Below are 22,323 nucleotides of genomic sequence, written 5' to 3'. Positions count from 1 at the left end.
CTAATAATACGCTGTAGAGTAGATTTGATTGTAGATAATAATATTTTTGTTACTTTTCTATGTTTGCAAATTTTTTACATTGAAGTATTTCCTTTTAGTTTTTGCTCCTCGTTCTAGATGCCATTATCAGGGAATATTCTGAGAATTCTATGTATACTCTTTGAAATTATGCAACTAACACTTTTTAATAAAACTCAGAAGAAGCTGAAGAATAGAAATTTGTCTCCATACATTCTGTATTTTTTGATTAATTTGATGCTGAGTATTCAGCAAAACAAGATAAAAAAAAGTAAAGCGAAGTCACGTTAATGATTTCATTTTCAAGTATATCGAATAAGCCACCTTTATTATTATTATTTAAAGGAGTCTAACTTTTCTGATTTAACTTTCTCTCTACTAGTATCACACGTATATGACTTCCCAGTTTTCTCATCTGAATTCACCGTCACAAATATGTATGACGGAGGTTCATCATCAGTTTAAGATAATTGTTTGTACCAAATTCGCGCTATACGGAGATTGGTTAAATTGTAAAACAATCAAATTTATTTATAATCTTCAGATGCTCATCATTTCTCGAAATGATTCTTTCTAATAGTCAAATTTCTCGACTATTAGATGTATGCATCATTTGCAGTTAAATTCATTTCCTTGAGAACCAGTAACATATTTAAATTAATAATTTTGCTTTAAAAATTGTCTTTGCTATGGTGGTCTATTTTTCTGTCGAATCCCTAGCAGTGAATGGGTTAAATAATCTACTGAAATTAAAGAAAATTTTTCTCAGCCTATAATTTTTTAATCACTAAGATAAATTATTTATTAAAGCTATTTTTTATGCAACTGTTGCTCCAAGAATTTTCGGACATTTCCCTTTCCTTTTTCATACATGACTTTATTTGAGCCTTGTTTAGCTACCTTGGTCTTTTTGAATATTTATCGAAAATGGAAGAAAAGTTTGGCTACGCCAAAGTGAAGCAACCCTAATTGCTTGTAACTGACCAAGGAGAGCAGCATTTTGATCACACCTATATTGAATAAAAATCCCTTTATTTTCCCTTTCGGAAAAGCGGAGAGAAACTTCTTCTCCTTGACTTTAAAAAAATCTCCTAAAATTAAAGAAATCACTCCTCGGTGTCTCATTTTTAGTCGACAGAACTTAGGTAGACTGTTTTTATGCTCCCAAAGAATTTCGGGTCTTTCTTTTTTTCTCCACTAGTATAAAATATTATTTAAACTTTATTTAGCAAACTCATTCTTTTACATAATTCGAGAAGAAAAAGTGTGGCTGTTGCGAAGTGAAGCCACTCTAACGACTTGTAGCGAGCGATCCTTCGATCCCGTAAGCAAATCCTTCGATCGAGAATGTGTTGAATAAAATACCTTTATTCCTTCTCTCCCCGAAAAGAGTAAGAAGGTTCTGACCGCATGGGATGATGCGGAGGACGCTTTATGCAAAGTGAGCCCAGCATCCCAATAGAGGAGTGAATATTGAGCGAAGGTGTGGAGAGTGCGGCCAGCCTCCATAAATCATCACTACTCGCATTCCATTGTTTTTCTTCCTTCGCTTACCCTTGGGTATTATGAGCGTTTGTGGCCGCTTGCCCTAGGGCGCGCTTCTATGGGAAGCAGCCGTTTATTTTGGTCACTTTTTTTTGCGATTGGGTTAGGCCCGCTTGGCCAGGCACCCTCCTTTCTCCAGTTGCCATGGTAACCTGCTCTTTCAGTCGATGCGGGCAAAAGGGTTGGCCTTTCTTCTAAGGGGGATGGGTTCCACAAACCACATCGATGCTTGGATTTCACCTAGAAACGCATTCGAGTCTTATAAAAGTTAGGGCTCGAAACCAGTCAGTGGATATACTATGTATTTGTGAACGTCGTTTTTTATGGATTTTTTTTTCAGAATTATAAGATAAAAAAATAAGCAACGTTCCTTCAATAGAAGGAAAAAATTAATGTACAGTAACGGCAACAATTAAGAGTACTTCTTGTAATATATTTGTTTTGCAGTTTAAAAAGTAGTGATGACAGGGGCGAATATATCTTGAAATTATATAGCTTTGCAACTTTTATTTTTTGAAGTCGTGGAATATCATAGAAATATGCATATATCTATGCTTCATTTTAAAGACAGTTTTTAGATTTATAAGATAAAAAATAAGCAGTGTTTATTTAATAGAGCAGAAAAATTAATTTACAGTAGCGGCAAAAATTACGAACACTTCTTGTAATATATTTGTTTTACAGTTTATATAATAGTGATGACAGGTGCGGATATTTCTTGAAATTTGATTGCTCTGCAACTTTTGTTTTTGATGTCGTGGAATATTATAAAAATATGCAGATATAAATGCTTCATTTTAAACACAGTTTTGAGCCTAAAGTTTTAGCATTAAAAAACAAAGAGAAAATATTACAATCGCATTGAAAATAAAGGAAATGAAAATTTAATTTACAACTGGTTACAAATCTGAATTGGTAAGAATATTTATAATGGTATATTTACTACCCCCTACGCAGCATGTTTCATCATGTTTCAGCATCATCATGTTTCATCGGTCTAATCAAGTATTAGGGTTATGCAATAAGTTGAGAAAAACGGTTAATATTTTATTTATAAGAAAAATACAACGAATATTTTTAGATAATTTTTGAAAATTCCTTGTTCATCAATTTGAAAACAGTTTAATGAGGAATTAAACGCTAAAAACAGAGAAAACAAAAATATCGATAGCGTAATAATATGCTTATTTTAATTAATAAACAAATTTTACGAAAAAGTAATACTGGGCTATACATTTGAATGGATATGAAGATAATTTTTCTTCCTCATCAGTAGTATGTTTTTCCTATTCTGTAAGATGCAAAAAGGGCTGCCTCAGTAATGAGTAGAAAAAGAGAAGATATAAGTAATCATAATTATTGTTAACAGTGAGATTTGTCTCTGTGATAAAATCATAAATTTTATGATGAAAATGTTTTGATTTTGAATCTAAATATGATTTGTTTTACTGAATTTAAAATTAATTTTTAAATTGTAAATAAACATGCAAGGTACTTTGAGATAACATTCTGCAAGACGATAAATTTAAAAATTGCCTCACAGGAGTGTTTCAAATATTTCAAATATCTTTCAATTTCTGCCAACTTTCGAATGATTTGTTTTGTATTTTCTTGTGTTGAAATGCATTTGAATTTTTTTTTTCCTTAGTAGTGAATGTAATAATTTATCAAAATTTCTGAGAGAATTAAGCAAAATTTCATCAAAAACTTTCCGAACGATAGTAGAAAATGTTTAAAAAATATTTGTATGATATGTTTTTATGATGCCTTATAGGTGAAAGATTTGTCCATATTTAATAATTATTCTGCATTTTTCTCTAAAAAATACTCTAATGAATGTGCATGTTTGCTGTCTATCTATCTTGCGGAGCATTAGTGGGTAAGTCGTTTGACTTAACTTCATTAAATTTGGCTCAAATATATTTAGGAAGGGGAGGGGGGAAAGCAAACTTTTTTTTTCTTTCGAAACGCTAATTTGGATTTTAATGAATTAAAGTAAACGAGATTCAGTTAATGATAATAACTTTTGAAACTGTTATCATAAAACATAATTTTTAAACCATCTTAAAGTTCCGAAAATTTACTTTTTAATAAAATGAATATGGTTATTGTGCAATTTTGCAGTAATTTCAAGAAACTTTCATTTCATTCTTCTTTCAAAAAGTAACATTTGTTCCATTGTTTCACCAAATTTTGAAATTGTTTGTTTTTCTTCTGTTGGAAAAAGATCATTATATCTCCTCTAACTTTTTAAATCAAGAATTTTTCTTCATCAAATTAAATAATTCATGAATTTTAGATTTCCTTCTTTTTTCTCCTATGCAAGTTTTAAGCATAATATTATTTTTAATTAAGGATTAGATTTGTGATGTATTATTTAATAACGCGAGTTATTTATTTATGCCTAATTTTTATTATGTTATTATTTATGTAATTATTTATCATGTCTAATTTTTCAAACGCTTGACATTTTTAATTGCATATTTAATAGAAAAATGGAAATTCTTCTTATCTTAGGAATCAAAGTATCTGTAGCTATTAATTTTCGTTATTCATTATGCATTACTATATTAAATTTGTAATTTCTAATCACCTAATGGATGCAATTATTGTAATAGTATCATGGATAACTTTAATTCTTAAAACATTGCAATATATAGATCAAATGCAATTTTTTTTCGCCCAGAATTCAATATTTTTAAATATTTTACGCATTATGTATACTGCAAATTTTTTTTCCCAGTGCTTATTATTTTGAGCATATGATAATTTATATTTCAGATTTATGTTTGGTGTGTGATGTATTATTTATGAATACGAGTGATTTAGATGGTTGCTTTGACTTGCTTTTCTAGGCTACATTTTCCTAGCTTTTGTTTTTTTCTGTTTGTATTTATTTGTGAATTTCATGAGATGATAATTTTGTTTAGTTTCAAGATAAAAACATATGCAACAATTAGTTTGTTATTCAATTATATGATACAATTTGCTTCGATATGGATTTTTAATTAGCTAAATAGGGTGAGTTATTGTAATTTAAATAAAATTCTAGCTTGCCCCCAAATGATAATTAAGTAATTTAATTTTATATTTTTTAGAATGTCATTGTTTTTAATCCCTTTTTAACAACTTCATTACTTGTAAAATATCTAGTATATTTTTGCTTATGCATAAAAATTTAATTTCAAATAATAATAATGCATTTTTGGCGCAGTGCTTTAGTCTTACTTCCCAATTTATTTCTTGCTTGTTTGTATCAATGATTGCTTTCACTGTATCAAAAATTAAATTGTTTCAAAAGCTGAATTAAAGGTGATTGACATAAAGAAACTGAAATGAAAATACTGATTAGCTGAATTAGTTGATTCCCAAAGGCAGCTTGATCGCAAACTTAAAAAAGGTTTGATATATCATTATTTAGGTCTAGTTGCAATTTCAATCTTAGCGCTTTCTTTCATAAAAGATGTTAGGTGCAGTTTTTTTTAAAGTAAAAAAAAAAAAAAAAATGAGGAGGCAGGCGCGATTTTGATATTTGCCTAGGCGATATTTTATGCAGGTATGTTTCCGATTTTGAATCAGTTCAAAAATAATTTGTTCAAAATTTCATTAAACATGAAAATAACTCAAAATAAAATAAAATAAATAAGAAATATAATTTATTACAATAAATTAGTACATATATGATTACACACCTCTAAGACTTTCTTTTAACTGCAAACAGAAATCCTCAGCATTCGCAATGCTGCTGCATTGTCACTTATTTCCCACAAAGTTGAAAAGTAATTTTTAAGTATTCCTGGAATTCTTTTAAGTAATCCCATTCAGTATGAAAGTTTAGTTGGATTTCATCATAATTGTCACAAATCTTTTTGAAGTAAAAGATTAATTAACCCTTCAACATCGCGTATGTATATTAGAAATTAAAATCTGTAATTTAATTAGTTTCCTTTAATTGCATTTAAGACTAATGTCAATGGGTCTGATTAGTTTCCTGTTCCACTGAACAATTTTTAATGCAGTTTCATATCCCTGATCAATCCGTGATGTTCAATTCATAATACATTTTGTTAAGGATGACATGAGGAAAATGTGAAAGAGCGTTACTTATTCTGATGAATTGCGAACAAATATTAGTCTTTGCTGATGATTTCATTTTAATAAAGAATTCAAATAGTAGAATATATTTCATTTCATTTTAATATATCTGTATCATGATTTCAGTTGCTAATAATTAAATTTTAAAATTGGCTGTGATGTTTGATGTTTCATATTCAGTAGTTTTCGGAATAGTTTTGTTTAATGAGGACTGACGATTCAATGGCGGGATTTTATTACTTAAATTAATTAATGTTAATATAATTTTACATTGCGTGTAAAGATAGGTAAATTTTCAATTCTTTTTTTTTCTGTTTATGTTAACATTACAGATTTTCTTCCAAATTATCTTTCATATGAGCTACATAATGTATAAGCTCATTTAATAATTTTAATCCACATACGAAGAATATAGTACTGATATTATTGCAAAACCTTTGCTAGCTTTGAGAACGCTAATCTCACTCATTCTAATTAACGTGAAATAAGGGAGATTTATTTAATGTAAAAAGTGGATTGAATTGCATTATATTGCCTGTGGTAGTGTTTCTATCTAGGTAACATGAAAGGAACTGCATTTTATTTAATTTATGAAATAGTAGATATTTTATGACTTAGTTTCAATGGGTTTATTCAATTTTAAAGAATACAAAATCCAGTTTTAATAATGATTATTTGTTTATATGTTTGTTTAAATAAAAGGAATTAATTTCGCTTCCAGAAATCTCTAAGAACAAAGATTATTTATTTTGCGATGCAATTTTATTTCAATATCGTTAGATTTTTACCTTTGCGTTTTCTTTTAAATTAAAAAAAAGTTTTATTTTCAGTAATTTATTTAAATTTTAAATGTGGTGTTATTAAGTTAAGAGCTAGGTTCAAAAAAATTGTACTTGACAGTTTTTTTTGTAAAGATTAATTATTTAATTATGAGCTATAGTTTACATGATTATGTTTCCTTTTTATTAATGATTGGTCAGAGAGATTAAAAGTTTTAAATGTTTCTTCAATTTGTTGTGAAAGTCATAAAATTGAGTATATATCCTACTTTATAAGAACAAGTATAAGACTTTGTATCCTTTTTTATTATAGAGTTTTGTTTCTGTGATTAACTGCAGTTTCAAATATAAAATTTAGTTTCTTTATATAATTCAATGATTTTGTGAGAGTTCTAATGAAGTTTCATCAATAAGATATACTGTACATGTATTCAAATTTTTAACATAATTTCACAAGAATGCAACTATACTAAAAATCTATTTCAAAAATAGTATACTATTTTTGCCATTTTTCTTCAGAAAAATAATCTGTACCTTCTGTCATTTTCATTTTTTTTTATTTATTATTTCTCGTAAAATTAACAGTTTTAAGGATGTAATTGAGTTTTTAATTCATTTCTTTCATTATTAATTCAATGTTACCATGGGATCTCATCCGAATGATTTTTCTTGAATTTTAACTCCGAAGATTAATTGCAAAAAGTTTTTTTCGCATGGATTTTACCACTAAGAGATGTAGTTCACATTTTTAATTCCATTCAATCAATACCCTGAAGTGATTAGTTTTGATTTTTAGAATGGCTTCATCAAAATAGTCTATTTTGAAAAGCTGTATAATATATTTGAAAAAAAAAAAAAAAAACACCTTCCTTAGCAACAATTTCTATTGTCTTTTTAATTTTGGTTAAAGTTCTTTGAGTTTATTTTATTATTATTCTTTTTTTTTTTTTTTAAGATTATTTAGTCCAATTTCTTGAAATTTCATTTCACCACTGTTCAATGTTTAGTATGGAATCTAGATTTTATGAATTATTTGGTACTCATGGAGCTCTGCTATCAAGTAATTGTATCTACGATGATGAAGATCCAGTTCATCTATATATAGACAACATATGTGATTTAAGTGACTTTTCTACGACTTGTGATAAATTTTACTAGTACGAGGAACTGAATATTCAAGAATTAAATTTGACATCTTCACATATTTTAGACCAGCATTTCTTAAACTGCGAGTCTTTATTCGAACTAGCAAAAACGAATTCAAATTTATTTACTAGCAGAAATGATTGACAAAATCATTTTGATATTAAAATGCTTCATTAAAAGTTGTAACTAAACACTTTGAATTGAATTTCGTTTTATTTGCTGTCAATGAATGTTTGGTTTTCAATTTCATCTATCCTCCCCTAACATGATATCTATAATCCATCCCCGACCCCCAAAAATAAATCCGTCGAATAAAAATTGTGTCAGGGATTTTTTTTCTTTTCTTTTTCCCTTCTAAAAGGGCCAGGGCTGAAAAAAATATTTAAGAAGACTTGCATTTAATGATCATGACTGATTATTGTTTGAATCGAGTCAGCATGATAAATGAATGTGCAGCAAATCAGTTTCATATAATTCGAATGTTTTTTGATAGAATGCAAACAGTTGCCATCAAATGATTCGGAGTTAGTTTTTGACGAAATTGATTCAGTATAATAATCTGTATACCAAATTTACACAGCTTAAATGACTGTAAGTGATTTTTTATTAATTTCAGCCAGATTGATGAGCTGCATACGAAGCTTTTAAATTCAATTTCTTAAACTAGTTTAAATGATTCTGAGCGATTTTTGGATATTTATACAGCATAATCAATGCATCAATTAAATTTTATATCTCCAAATAGTTTGATAAGTCTGAATTTTTATTGATAAAATTTAATCAGTATGTTGATCTATATATTAAAAATTAAATTTCTTGTCTTCATATTGTTTAAATGATTCCGAGTATCGTTTGATCAAATTAATTTAGTAAGACGAACAGCATATAGTCCGAATGACCCTTGATAAAGTTAATTGCCCATTATGGTTTACATGTAAACGATTATATAAAATATTTTCATATAAGTTAATAATTTTGAAGAAAACTTTAATAAAGTTCATTTCCCTTTATAGTCTGCATGTAAACGATTATATAGCATATTTTCAGGTAAATGATTTTGGGGAAACTTTTAATAAAGTTCATTTGGTATGGTAAATCGTATATTCAGCGCCTGATTTGAAAGATTTTGAGTGACTTTTCATAAAGTTCATTCATTACAACGAACCGTATATTCAGCACTTAATTTAAATGATTCCAAGTGACTTTTGATAATGTTCATTCATTATTCAGAATATAATTTAAATAGGCTTTTGATAGGTATAAAGAAGCGTATATTCATCATGTGATTTAAAAACTTCTAATAGTTTTTTTTGTAAAGTTGAGGATAAAAGAAAGGAGACAGAGACGTGTATTTGTCGAGGAGTTTTAATAGTGACATGCACCAAATGTTCGCCCTCGCACGTGAGGGCTATACATGAGCCCCAGTCGATCCCTCGAGCGAAACTACAATTGTTACAAAAATAGCAATCTCCTGGGTAATCGCGGAGGGATCGAGGGGCCATTGCTCAATCAAAACAACTAACATTATCACCGAATTGGAACAGAATCGGTCAGTATTAAAAAGAGAGAGAGAAAATAAAACAAACAAACAATAAAATAACAGATCACACGGGCGCACGACTTGTTTCTATTCACACTAAATACCTGCTCTAAAACACTTGTTGATTCTTGAATGTGATTTCGTTTTGGTGTTATTTACATGAAGTAGAGAAGGGAAGAGCTGCTTCGGACGTTGCAAAGTGACTTCAAGATTCCCGGCTCTTGTATTCCCGGGATTCTGTGGAATGATAATTGTTTCTCGGTACAGAACCGAAAAGACGTGGTTGCGCGATGCAGAATCATTTGTGCTACAATCAACACATATGAGGAAGAACATATCACAGTTGTCGTATCACCATTGCATCTGTTCCCCCCATTTTTTTGTTCTCCCTATGATCCATACACACCAACTCATACTCAATTTTTCTTTTTTTTATATGTTATATAAATATATATATATCGCATTTTTTCAATACATTTTGATTACAACAAATATAAGTATTGTTTGAATTCATACAAAACTCAATTGATCAAATGAAGGTTAGGAGAGTTAATACTAAATTCTATGAAATATAAAGATTTCTCCACTAGATGTTATTCTTCATTTAAAGTATCAATGACTTTCTGTCCGAAAACTGATTTCCTTCTCGATTAAAACTCTTAAAATAAAGCTAACATTGGTGAAGATTATAAGAGCAAGAATCAGACTGAAATGGCCACCATAAAAAAATAAAACTGAAACAATACCAAGTCAAAAAAATTACACATCAAATCATTCCATGAACACAAGATGTTTGAAAAAAATGAACGAAACAAAATTGACATTTAAAATAACCAAGTCAGTGGGACGTATCTGTGAATTTATATATATATATATATATATATATATATATATACACACATATATATATATATGCTTTCATAAATCACTCTCAACATATCAATTTTTGAGAATTTTATGTGAAAGAAAAATTTCCTGCAAAGTAAGTTAAAGGCTTTTGGATTTATTTGGTTAGTATCGATTTATTTTAATAATTTGTGAGGTTTCTATCCTTCCAAAAAATAATAATCAAAGTATTCATAACAGCATAAATTGCACTATAAAAAATCATGCTTTAAATTATTGGTGATTTTGTGTGATTAATTTTGATCATTTTAGTAATTTTTTTTAATTATCTGGCTTGTTTTAAATAATATTTTCATGAAAATCATTCAATTGATAGTTACTTTATACCGACAATCTTTAATTTTTATACTTATATAGAAATGTAACACTATACTTTCTCTGATTCAAAAATTTAATCTTAGGATATTTTTAAAAAAACAAGCTTTCTTTTGCATTTATATAATTTTTAATATCTTAATAATGCACCATTTTAAAAAATGCATTATAAAAGTTATTTGTTTAACTTTTTTGCAGTACATAAGTTATATGTTTGAATGAATTATATTGATAATCCTCTTTCATTTATGAATAAATAAAGCCCAAACTTGTCCATCTGACTGGTTAATTGAGCGAGCACGGACAAAAAATAGATGCACAAATAAAATATAAACTTTACTAAAGATACAAAACAGTTACAATACATTTTGGAAGGTCATTTTATTTTCACGGTGTATTCAAAAATAAAACGACACATATTTTCAAATGTTATTATTATCCCAAAATCAGCATTTTATATCCCTTAATTTTACATCCCAAAACTACTTAATGCTTCTAGTAAATGTCCGTGCATGCAATGTAATAACGAAAAGATTAAAATAGCACATTTAAAATCACAATCCACTTAATGTCGAACGTTACAAAAAATACATATCAAGTTTTGCAAATCACTCAAAAAAGAGAGAGAGAGAAAAATAAATAAGTTACCTTTACAAATTCGGTCATTTTGCAATAAAGTGTACTAGAAACGAATAAAACAAATTGATAATCCCCGAAATGTTGGACGATGGAATACAAACACCTGGTTTTGTCCAACACTTCGCAGGATTTTGGTGTATAAAAATATTTATTTGACAATAAAATACTGCCTTTGTAAAAACGGAAAACATCAAAAGATACAGTTTAAAAATAAAATGATTGATAACAATTGAGAAAAACTGGAAATTCTTCCGGTATTTTTACAAAAAAGATTAATGAAAGACTTAAACGGGAACCTGAACCAGGAATCTTGAGACATGGGTATCATCACTTTCGTAGCATTTAATGAAGCAGCTACGAGGCTGTAATAAAGTTATATCCTGAGATTCAATAATATGAGAACGTAAACAATATTTAGTGAGAAAAGACATGAACTTTAAGTAACATCAAATCAGCTCCTTAAAGTCTTTATTTAGGTTAATTTATAATTCTTACAACATTCATGCCATAAAAATACGATGTTGTAACTATATTCAAGAATTAAGTTTTCTTCAGCACATATTGTACTATACTAAACAATACTGTATATCATGCAATATCATACAATATTTTTATTCTTCAATGCTGTTTGCATTTAGAATTTTATCAGAATAATATTATCAAATAATTAAATACTCTGTATGCAACTTTTACATTATTCACATTTGAACTAATAAACATTTTTAATAATCAATGTTTTTAGAGTTAATTGGCTTTGACATACGGTTAATCCACCTGATTTTCACGAATGATTTAATCGCATAAGGCAATACGAAAGCAAATTCCACTGCCGCTTTGGAGCTGATTCGATGCAAATAAATGAACCATGCCTTTTCATGAAGCATTGTCTGTTTTTGCATGGCATTTAAAATAAAAATTTTCAAAAGACCGAGATGTTATTTCTTCCCTGTTTGCATAGACATATTACTCTTTTTGTGTATGACCCACATCAAATACAAATATTTTCACAAAGTAACTGGAAAAAAAAGATAGGGATTTTCACAAAGATCAGCGGCATAAAAGAGGATTAGTAGTTTGAAAAATCACACAGTGACGAATATTGCAAAATAGGATTATATAAATTATAGCAGTCGAGCAAAAAAAAAAAAAAAAAAAAAAAAAAAAACTATGTATTTTTAAGAATATTATTCGCCTAAAGGAGAATTATGCACTACCCACTCAACATGTTGACAATGTTCACACATTTAAGATAAGAATTCCTTTACAGTATTTTACACCAATGTTGTAAGTAACATTGTATTATTAAATAAATAAGAGTTGTGAATTGAATTTTTAGCATGTTTATCATTCGACAAAGAACGTGTTTCTTTAATTCATTTACCAAATGAATGACTTCCGCTTACCTTCGGGCGGGTTGGAATGACCTTTTGGTTATAAACGCTTTTCATAATTTTTTTTAACTAAATTATCAGCATTTCATGCTATTCTTAAAAAATTGCATAATTGTTTACAAGTTGTTAATAATAAATAAATAAATAAAAACTAATACGAGTTTCAAAGTTTTCAGAAGTATTTAAAATATGTATAAGCAGATTAAAGAAGTTATTCACATTAATATTCAAATAGCTTTTTAGAGATTTTTGTTTTAAAAATGAAAAGTAATTTTATAGAATAAAAAGCACTGACTGCTGTAATTTAGAAACTAATAGTGCTATTATATGCAAGCAATGGAACGTTTAAACGTTTATTTAAAGTACTTACGTCTCTTTTACGCCACTTTGGGACATGGATTGAGGCTGGCAAGCAAAGAATGTAAAGACTCAAAAATATGAAACGTAGAAAATTACATGTATACATACAAAGACACTTGTATATGTACATATATGCTTACTGACCTTTAAAAATTTGATTAATTTTTTAATATATACATTCTAATTATAATTGCTTGTATTTTGCTTCTAAGAGAATATTTAAAAATGCAATAAAATAATAAAAATTATCATCGTTTTTAAGTGTCGGCTTTCTAGCGTTTATATTTTTGAAAATTTACGTGCCTCAACATTTAATTAAAAGAAAAGTGTAATTCGGTTTTGTAAAAAAATGAGGTTTTGTAGAACATAAGGAACACGAGGATTTAAAGTAAATCAAAAGGGAATAACTAAACCTAATCTAATTCTAGAACAATACAACCTACACTACAACTCATTACATAATCCAAAAGAATAAAATCAACTCATTCTGTTGTTCTGAGTTTTGTGAAACATATCTAAAGGGATTTCAGCATAAATCCATATCAGATATTTAATCGTAAGCTTGAAAGACAGCAACTGCTCATTCTCCTCTTACATAAAGGTTGGAGAGGTGATGAAAACATTTTCTTAGAATTTATAACTTTCCAGTTGGGGAACGACATTATTATATTCAGCCACATTTACAGAAATTTTTAGATATAACAATATATTATGTACATAGAAGCAAGGTGGTTTACTTTCTGCCTGAACCCTCTGAAGTAGAGAAAGCTCCCCCCCGCAAAAGCATTAAAAATGAAGAATGAAAATCATACCGTGTGTTATTACGATTAATAGAAAGGCATAATTAAACGCTTGCGTAACTGGTTTTTGAATGAATGCGGATTATAAAATGATTTTAAAATGGATAATTAAAATTTCTTTGGGAAAATTAATAAAAAAACACTAACTTCCGTAAAAATACAAAAGAAAATAATGTATTTGATTAAATTTAAAATAGTAAAGCCGTTTTCTGATTGACGTTGTGGAATAGAAAAATTTAAGATAATTACGAAATGCTCAGAGGAGATTAATTGAAAACTTATTTTGTAGAAAAATATGTTTCGATTTAAAGAATTGATTCAATAATCAAATGTATAAAGAAAATATAATTTTTTTCTTTGGTTTCACAATTTACATGAAATTTATCATCAATTAAAGAAACAAGCCAACCGTAATAATTGAGTTGAAAGAAATGAGATATCTAACGACTGAGGCAGAATTATTTCGTTAGGAAAAAAATATATATACGTATAATTTTAAAAAATGCACATATCGTATTTGATCTTGGATTTTAAATCCAGAAAACGGCTTTATAAGCTTTGGTTAATTCGATTGGATTGGATTTTTGCCTTTTGTTGCCCGTTTTTCAAAATTTCAAGACTGGGAAGTTATTTAAATTAAAAAAAAAAATAGAGAAGTATGCTGTTACATGAAAGGAATCTCACAATAATAATTATACAAAAAAAATGGATTAGGACGACTCTTTCCACATGAACAACAACAAAATACAATAATTTAAAAAAACAATCAGTGTTACAAAACATATTGCAATGAACAGAATTGAAGCTTAATTGCTCGACAGAGCAATCTGTGCTATCTTCTGACAGTCACGAATTTTTCACGTTTCTTTGCACACAAACATAACAATCAGACAGGGAGAAAAATAACACATACGAAGAATAGGCAGAATATTTTAACTAACAGTCACGTAGCCGTGTAAATTGCCTTGCAGTTTATATTAGGTTTACTACATGTACATAAATAGTTCCAACAAATGGGCTTAACGTGACACCCATCAATGTGCAATAATACTAAGTACAACAAAGGAGCAGAATACCTTGCACGTTGGCTACCACCTAAACAGCTATTAACAGCTTTATCATAGGTAATATTGTCCTTTCCCTTTCGTACGTGTGTTAGAAGTATGCAGACCAGGGTGCAAGACTTAGACTAGTTATCATAGGAACCAATGTTCCCGGTCATACTTCTGACTGACCAGGAGGTAGGGGGAAGAGGAGGAAATACGACGATCATCCAGCACGTCAACAAAAGTAAATGATATTGATAATATTTTATGTCCTACATCCCCCGAAAAAGCGTCTCTTTTGTTTCAAGGCTCCCTGCTGTATTCGAATTGAAGCAAAGCCTGCTTTAACGTACTTCATTTGAAAGCATGGGTTGGTAGATCGTTCATCATGGTTACACACACATAGTAGGAGAGAGTCAAGAAATTAGCATTCTTCAATGAATTGACTACGCTCCAAAAAAGTGTGGATGAAATCATACCTACGAGGCGAGATTCTTTGCAGTTTGTGACACAGACCTGACAGTGTCATGTATTACAGGATTACAATGAGTTTTCAAATGGAGTTCTAAGTCAGAAGAGGAAGAACAGATCTTGTTGCATACATTACAAGCTGCCTTCCAGTTCCAACAGGCAGCATTATCAGAAGTTGTTGATGGTGAGGATGGGATGGGACGAACGGGGGAAGCACTTTCCATAGGTGGACTCGGTGAAGGTTGAATCTTTAAATTCTCTGCTTCATCTGGTGAGCGCGGATCCACGTAACTGGACCCATCACTGTCGTTGCTCTGCTGTGTCTGCTTTCTAATAAAAGGCTGATGTTGGCCCAGTGTCATGACGGGGGTCATCATCGACACGGCAGGAGTGAGATTCATGGTACTAGGTGTACTTATGTTGCCGTTAGTTATGCCAGCGGCTGACTGAATAACTGATATTTCATTCATTTTTGGTGGACATGTAATGCCGTTAATATAACCAGGAGGAAGGTATGGAAAATACAAATCTGGCCTAGCGTGATGTGGATATTCTTGTTTTCCGTGAGCTGGAAGTGGTGGAGGTTGAAATTCTAAGGACATTCTCCTTCCTCTGCGGGAATTCCCATTATTCTGAGCCATATGAGTATTCATGTGAACTTTCAAATTACCTTTGGTGGTAAATGCCCTGCCGCAGACCACGCATTTGAAAGGTTTTTCCCCAGAATGGGTACGGTTATGAATTTGTAGAGCACTGGCACTCGAAAAGGGCTTCTGACATACATGGCAGAAATGCTTTGGTGTACCCGAAGGTCGCTGTTTCGAAGGAGTTACCGAAGTTTGATCAGAGAGATGTCTCTTTGCGCTTCCTTCATTTTCTGTTTTAATACTTTTTGGAAGGGAGCTTGAAGTAATAACCGCTGGTGAAACTTGTGTAGGTGTCGACATAATTGCTGTTACTGCTGATGAAGTTATAGTTGTAGAAATGGTGGAAATTGCTGTCATTACTACATCTTTTTTGTCGCTGTTATGATTACTGTTCGTTTCGAATGGCGTTGTACCTGGGCTTGAAGTTCGTGGACTTGTGACGTTCGTGGAAGAGTTCGTTTCGCTATCGGGCACGGAATTATCAGTAGACGCGAAAAGCAAAGGTTGGAGATCTCGACTCTTATGAGTTAACAAATGTTGCTTCATATTCCCTTTAGTGGTGAAACCACGATCACAAACATTGCACTTAAACGGACGTTCTTTGGTGTGACTACGGTAGTGTATCTCTAATGCACTGTTACAAGCAAATGTCTTGAAACAGATTCGGCAAGTTGTTGACAATCTCCCAGGTGTTGTTGGAAAAGGCAGGCCAGCAAGGGGTGAGGTGAAGAGCTGAATATCTGGCACAGAAGGTGGAACTGAAATGATTGAGTTTTTAGGAGTCAAGTCTAAAGCTCCTCCTTCAACTTTCGTAGTTATTACACCTGAAGATAGTCGCATATGATTGCCATTGACGGATACGGGAGATTCAGATTGTACGACCGAACCTGGAGTTGACCTTTCATCAGCAGAAGCTTCTGATCCAGCTCTACTCGTATTTGGAGACGGTGAAAATGATTGGGGAGGTGCAGGAGATTTATCGTTATTCAAGTCCTTTGGTGGATTCCTGTTCATAAAACCTGGATCTTCATATCGGAAAAAACTACCCATCGCTAGACCCATGCCAAAAGGTGAAAATGGCAATGTTTGTGGAATGGTAGTATTGATTGCCTTGACATGGTTTTCCAAAGCTACTAAAGAAGTAGTGTATGCAGGAGAATATGGAGCTGTTGTAACGATTGGTTTGTCCATGTTCGGTGAAGGAACTCGAGGAGAATTTCCTATGGATGTGACATTGGGAGATGAATTTGAAGTCAAGACTGGAGGCTGAGGTGTTACAGATCGTTCTTGTTTAGCAGAAGGAGGCCGTGAGTTATTTCCTACCATTGTTGGCGAAGAAGATTCATCCATTGATTGATTATCTGCTTGTTTTGAAGTAGTTTTGATAACACTCTCTGTGGGAGTAGAAGTAGAGCGAACTGGAGATGATGAAAGTGAAGGAGCTTCAGAAGATTTTGGTGTTTGGCATATATTCGGTGGACCTGCTGGTGAAGAACGAGGTGGGAGAGATGATGGAGATGTAAAGGTTGGCAATAAAGAAGGCATTGTTGGCCTTGGAAATGAGGTAGATAAAAGGTGACCTTGTCTCACTTCATTTGCCATTATTTGTTCAGGATGCATATCAGTCGGTTCACCAGTATGCATTCTAATATGCTGTTGTAAAACCAGTGAATTAGTAAATTGCTTATGACAGACTGGGCATTGGTGTAAGACTTGGAGGGAAGACTTAGCCCTGTGTACTCCCATGTGAGTTTTAAGATTTCCTTTTGTTGTAAAGGCACGACTACAAATTTTGCATTTGAATGGTCGTTCCCCTGTATGCGTGCGATAGTGCATTTGTAGCGCACTTTTGCAGCTCAAGACTCTATGGCAAAATAGACACTGATTAGGATCGCTTAATTTATGCTCTATATTGTCCACAAGTTGTTGTAATTTAGATGTCTCAGAGGTTTTTGTGACTTCCATCAAACTCTCCCATGAATTATCATTTGAACCTGGTTTGGGTAATAGATCTTGATAGACATTTGGATCTGGGGAAGGTCCTATTTGATCATTACCGTCATTGTTTGCATTGCTTGTGCAAGAAATTCTTGAAGAAGGAGTGCTTGTTAAAGGTGGCGTAGACAGTGGTGGATAACACATCGAAGCTATACTGGAAGGTGGTGATAATGTAGGATGGAAGAAGTAAGGGAATGTTGGTGCTGAGCTGCTGACATAGGAAGGAATGGATGTAGTATTTCTGATAGAAACATTATTTTCTGATGTTAATGGTTTTGTTTCTTCATCTGCATTATCATCTGCTTCCTTTTGCTCTATCTTCGGTGATACTGAAAAACTATCATCATCATTATCAATATCCTCTTCATAGCGTACTTGATCTGTATCTTTCATACCATTTTCATCTGTTCCATAATCTTCTGCTGCTGAGCCACCGGAATCATCAGATAAATTTGAAACTTCGTTTGGAGAGATACTTCTGCGATCGGATTGCATGTTATCATGGTCAGATTGTCGACCTGTTTCATGAGTACTTGCTCCAGCTGGGCTCGAAAGGCTTCGGTCATGACAATGAGTAACTAAAGGTAATGGCTGCGCTGGAATTAAATTTGGAGGCTGTAGACTTGGAGCAATTGTCTGACATGGAGAACTCTGTGTAAGAATAGGTGGAGTTTCAGAAGCTTCCGGCGGTTCTATAGGAGGGTGTAGATTATCCAGATGTAACGGAACAGGGTGTGGATTCATTTTTATATGTGGGTACTTCTCTTTGTGTCTTCCGAAATGTACTTTCAAATTCCCTTTTGTTGAAAAACGATTGCCACAGACGTTACACTTGAATGGTCTTTCACCAGTGTGTGATCGTATATGGATCTGTAGAGCACTGTCACTTCCAAAAACTTTACCACAAAAACGACATCTGTGACGGAAAAATGTTTCTTCACCACCTTCCTTCTTAACATCTCCTTTTTTGCAAAATCGCAGTATATCAGAGCTATTTCCAAGTCCACTCAGTCCATTTAATAGAAATGAGCTACCAGCCATCGTGTTTTGAAGAGCTTGTTCAGTATGTCTTTGTAATAATTCTAAAGTGTTAGGCTCATGAGGTGGTGCTGGCGGAGGAGCTGAAACTACTGAAATTGGATTATCAGTAGAAGATGAGCTTTGACACGTTGTCGATGTTGGCGTAGCAGTGGTTGTTACTGAGAGGTTTTGTGCTTGTGTAACGGTTTCGAGTGTGCGTAGGGATGAAGCTGTTGTTGTGAGAGCCAAGATGCCGCCGTTGTTGCCATCTGTGCTTTGAGGTGGCGTCAGAGCTGCAGATCCCGTCAGCGACCCCACTGTAGGAGCATTGGATATTAAAGAATTAGTAGCTGTTGGCGCTGCACCAGCCAACTGACTTTGCAGTTGTTGAATAACTTGATGAAGCTGAATAATTTGTTGCTGCTGCAAGGTGTACAGGGCCGTGTGCAGAGCAAGGTGTGACAGATTCGTGTTTCCAGCTCCTTGTTGAGCGACAGCCACTCGCGTGTTCTGTAACGCTTGCAAAGTAACATTTGTGTCTGGAACAGGTTGCATAAGGAGGTATTGAGGTAGTGATTGCGGAGTCGGAAGAGAGCTGAGATCAGGCGAAGTGCCTTTCTTAATTTCATTCACAATGCTTTCGTCTGACTGGTTGGCATAAATTTCAGATTTTGCAAAGTTGTCTACGTCTAGTGGCTGATCTTCACATTCTGTAAACATAGGCGGTTTCTTGCCCGACAGGGTGGTAGGCAATCCGGAATTTTCTGGAAAACAGGATTTGACACGCGGCAAGGACATGAGGTATGGGAGCGTTGAAAGATCTTCAACATATTTATCAGGGTCTTCTTTATAGTCCATGGGAGAAATCCCCATTTCGTCTGCATCCTCCAATTCATCGCTGCTTTCGTCACCACCAACAAGCACTAAGCGTTTTCTTGTACATGTTCTCTTATGGTGTAAGAAATCTGACAAGTCTACGAATTCCAAACGACATTTACCGCACACGTGCTCATCACCGATACCTCCATCTTCTTCTTCTTCATTACAGGAACCTGAAACGAAAAGACAAGGTCACGTAATTGAGCTTTTTGTGAAAATTAGAGAGAAAAAGATTCTAGGATATTTTTTACAGGCATGGTGATTTAATATGTTTACACTCCTCTTTTTATTTGGTAAGTGCATGTTCTACTTAAATACAGACATTAAGTATCAAAGGGATACAGCTGCATAATTAACTAATTGCAATAAGTCTTTTTAAAATCATAATTGCATTGCTGAATGAAAGAGTCGAAAAATGAGCACTGTTTTATTTTTCAGATTTAAAAATCCAAATTTCTGCTATTTTTTCTTACGATTTTTACCTTTTAAGTAAAATATTCTTAAATATGAAACAAAGAGAATTAAATGAATAACGACTTTAATTTCACAGTAATCATTCTTTATTTAAAAAATTAAAAAAATTATATAAAATTACTCACATTTTTTAAATCATTTTCTATTGATTTAATCCCAGAGAGTTTTTATTCTTTTTTTGATATTTTGTTTTAATTTTATACTCTAACTGTGATTTCATAATTTTAAATTCTCTGCAATTCAAGTTGACATGTATATTTTGATAGCAACTCTTTTTTCACTTGAATTCATGCAGTAAAAACAACAACTAGCATTTACTATTGATAGAGCAACAAATGAGTTAAACTTTCAAGGAATGCCAGGAGAAAAAGTCTGAAAAGTTTTCTTTCCTGCCATTCAATATTTATAAGAAGAAAAAAAATCTTTAGACTTAAGGAATTTTATTTAAATTTACTGAATTTTGAAGCCTTTTTGAAAATTTATCATAAATTTATGTTTCACTTTTTTATGTATTTTTTAATTTTTAGTCTGGATAAACTTTTTCCCACGATAATGGAATTCACAAGGAACGAAAAAAAAAAAACTTCCTCATGGACGAATTAATTAAATGATTTAATATAAAAGCATAAAATAATGGAAGACGAAATGAAGGAAAAAAAATTATGTTATCATTTTATAATTACTATATAGATTCTTCTAAGTTCAAAAATGCTATCGAATGTACAAACCAATTCTAATTTATTGGTAATCATTAGTGTTTTCTTTATCTTCAATGAATTAATGCTCTTAAATCTAGACGCCATTTAACAATTTTACCAATTATAATATCAAAGGAATGGAACAAATAAAGTATTACGACATTTCAAGCAATTATTTTCACAATTTTAAAACGATGTAGAACATCACGCAAACTTACATCAACTAGACAATAAAACAATGATTTCCCCATCTCCCACAATCAAAGCATATCATTTTTAGGGGCCCATAATAAGTGAAATTAAAAGCTTGAAATGCGGGATTCTGGATGCAGGAATAAATCTGACATCTTTCCCCCTCGAAATGTGCAACTACAGGCGTCGTAAATACCCTCTTCACTTCAGTTCCGTCGGAAGGCGAGCAAGTCAATTTCGTTATGAGTTATCGCAGTTGAATTAAAATAAATGCGACTGGCAGGTGAAGCGTAACGCAACTGGCATGATTATAATAACGGAGTGGGCCGTCAGATGTGACTAATTGACAAATGCTGTTTCCTCAAACAACGGCGACACCTTTGCATCTCCTGTTAAAAGGGCATTGCTGTACAGCAACAATGTATTAAAGCGTGAATGAATCGGATGGAATGAATGGGGAATATGTTTCCCCTCCTGCTTTCACTTACCCGACGAATAAACACATTTTTGTCTTAGAAATGAAAGAGGCGAAGGATAACCGAGGAACTGGAGGGGATCGGAAACGCATTCAAATTCTGGAGATATAGATATAAAAGATAAGGAATTTTTATGCGGATCATCTATAGAGTTAAAATGAATTGGAAAGGGGATTATTTTATCGATTTGTGGATGCAATTAACGGCTTCACTTTTATGTGGATACGATCAAATGGAATGAGATGAGCAATTTTTAATGAGCTTCTTAGAATGACATAGCACAGCGCGAATGAATTCTTAAGAAATATGTATCAGTGGGTTGCGGAATTAACATGATTATAAAATTCAGCGGAGGAAAGTAAATGCCATGTTCAATTTTGAAGTAGAACAAAATATGTATTGTCGTGTAAAATTAAGAAAGTTTAGAACTAAGTTCGATTAGATTTGAAGAGAAATTTTAATTAAAATTTCCAGCATCATTATTTAGGTACGAAGTTCATTAATTAAAAATTTTAAATGATTTTTTTTAAAAATCATCGAATTAAAGAATTCCACCAATGGATCCAAATTTATAACCAAGAGATATATCAAGTAATATATAAGTAATGCAATTTTATGCACGTTATCTTATAGATTATGGGCGATTACAGTACAATAGAAAATTACACTGATCGTCGAAGCGAAGATTTATAAAATTTTTTAAATATGAAATTATTAATGTATATATCACTTTAAAAAAGTAAAAAATTGTAATCGAGTTTTAAAATGATTTGAAGCAGACGCAAATGTTTAAAAACTAAGACTGAGGATTTTTATAGCAAAGGCCTTTATCTTTTCCTTTAATAATCATAGCTATGGAAGAAAAATTAATATTGAAATAAATCTAGA

General features: G+C 31.8%; 1 protein-coding gene and 1 long non-coding RNA gene across 3 annotated transcripts in view; one reads left to right on the top strand and one right to left on the bottom strand.

Moving 5' to 3' along the window:
* The window catches only part of LOC129960905 (uncharacterized), a 516,162-nt gene that overhangs the window by 51,546 nt on the left and 442,293 nt on the right, over positions 1-22,323 (top strand). The gene's annotated exons all lie outside the window — the stretch shown is intronic.
* Positions 8,935-22,323, bottom strand: part of LOC129960904 (sal-like protein 3) — a 206,746-nt gene continuing 193,357 nt past the window's right edge. Inside the window, exon 3 of the mRNA XM_056074623.1 lies at positions 8,935-19,768. Coding sequence (XP_055930598.1) covers positions 15,060-19,768 — 4,709 coding nt within the window. The 3' untranslated portion in view covers positions 8,935-15,059. The remainder of the gene's footprint in view (positions 19,769-22,323) is intronic.

The sequence above is a fragment of the Argiope bruennichi genome, chromosome X2 (assembly GCF_947563725.1).
Source record: "Argiope bruennichi chromosome X2, qqArgBrue1.1, whole genome shotgun sequence".
Classification (NCBI taxonomy): Eukaryota; Metazoa; Arthropoda; class Arachnida; order Araneae; family Araneidae; genus Argiope; species Argiope bruennichi.
The sequence above is the reverse complement of the archived record's forward strand: the minus strand, read 5'-3'. Positions and strand labels throughout refer to the sequence as shown.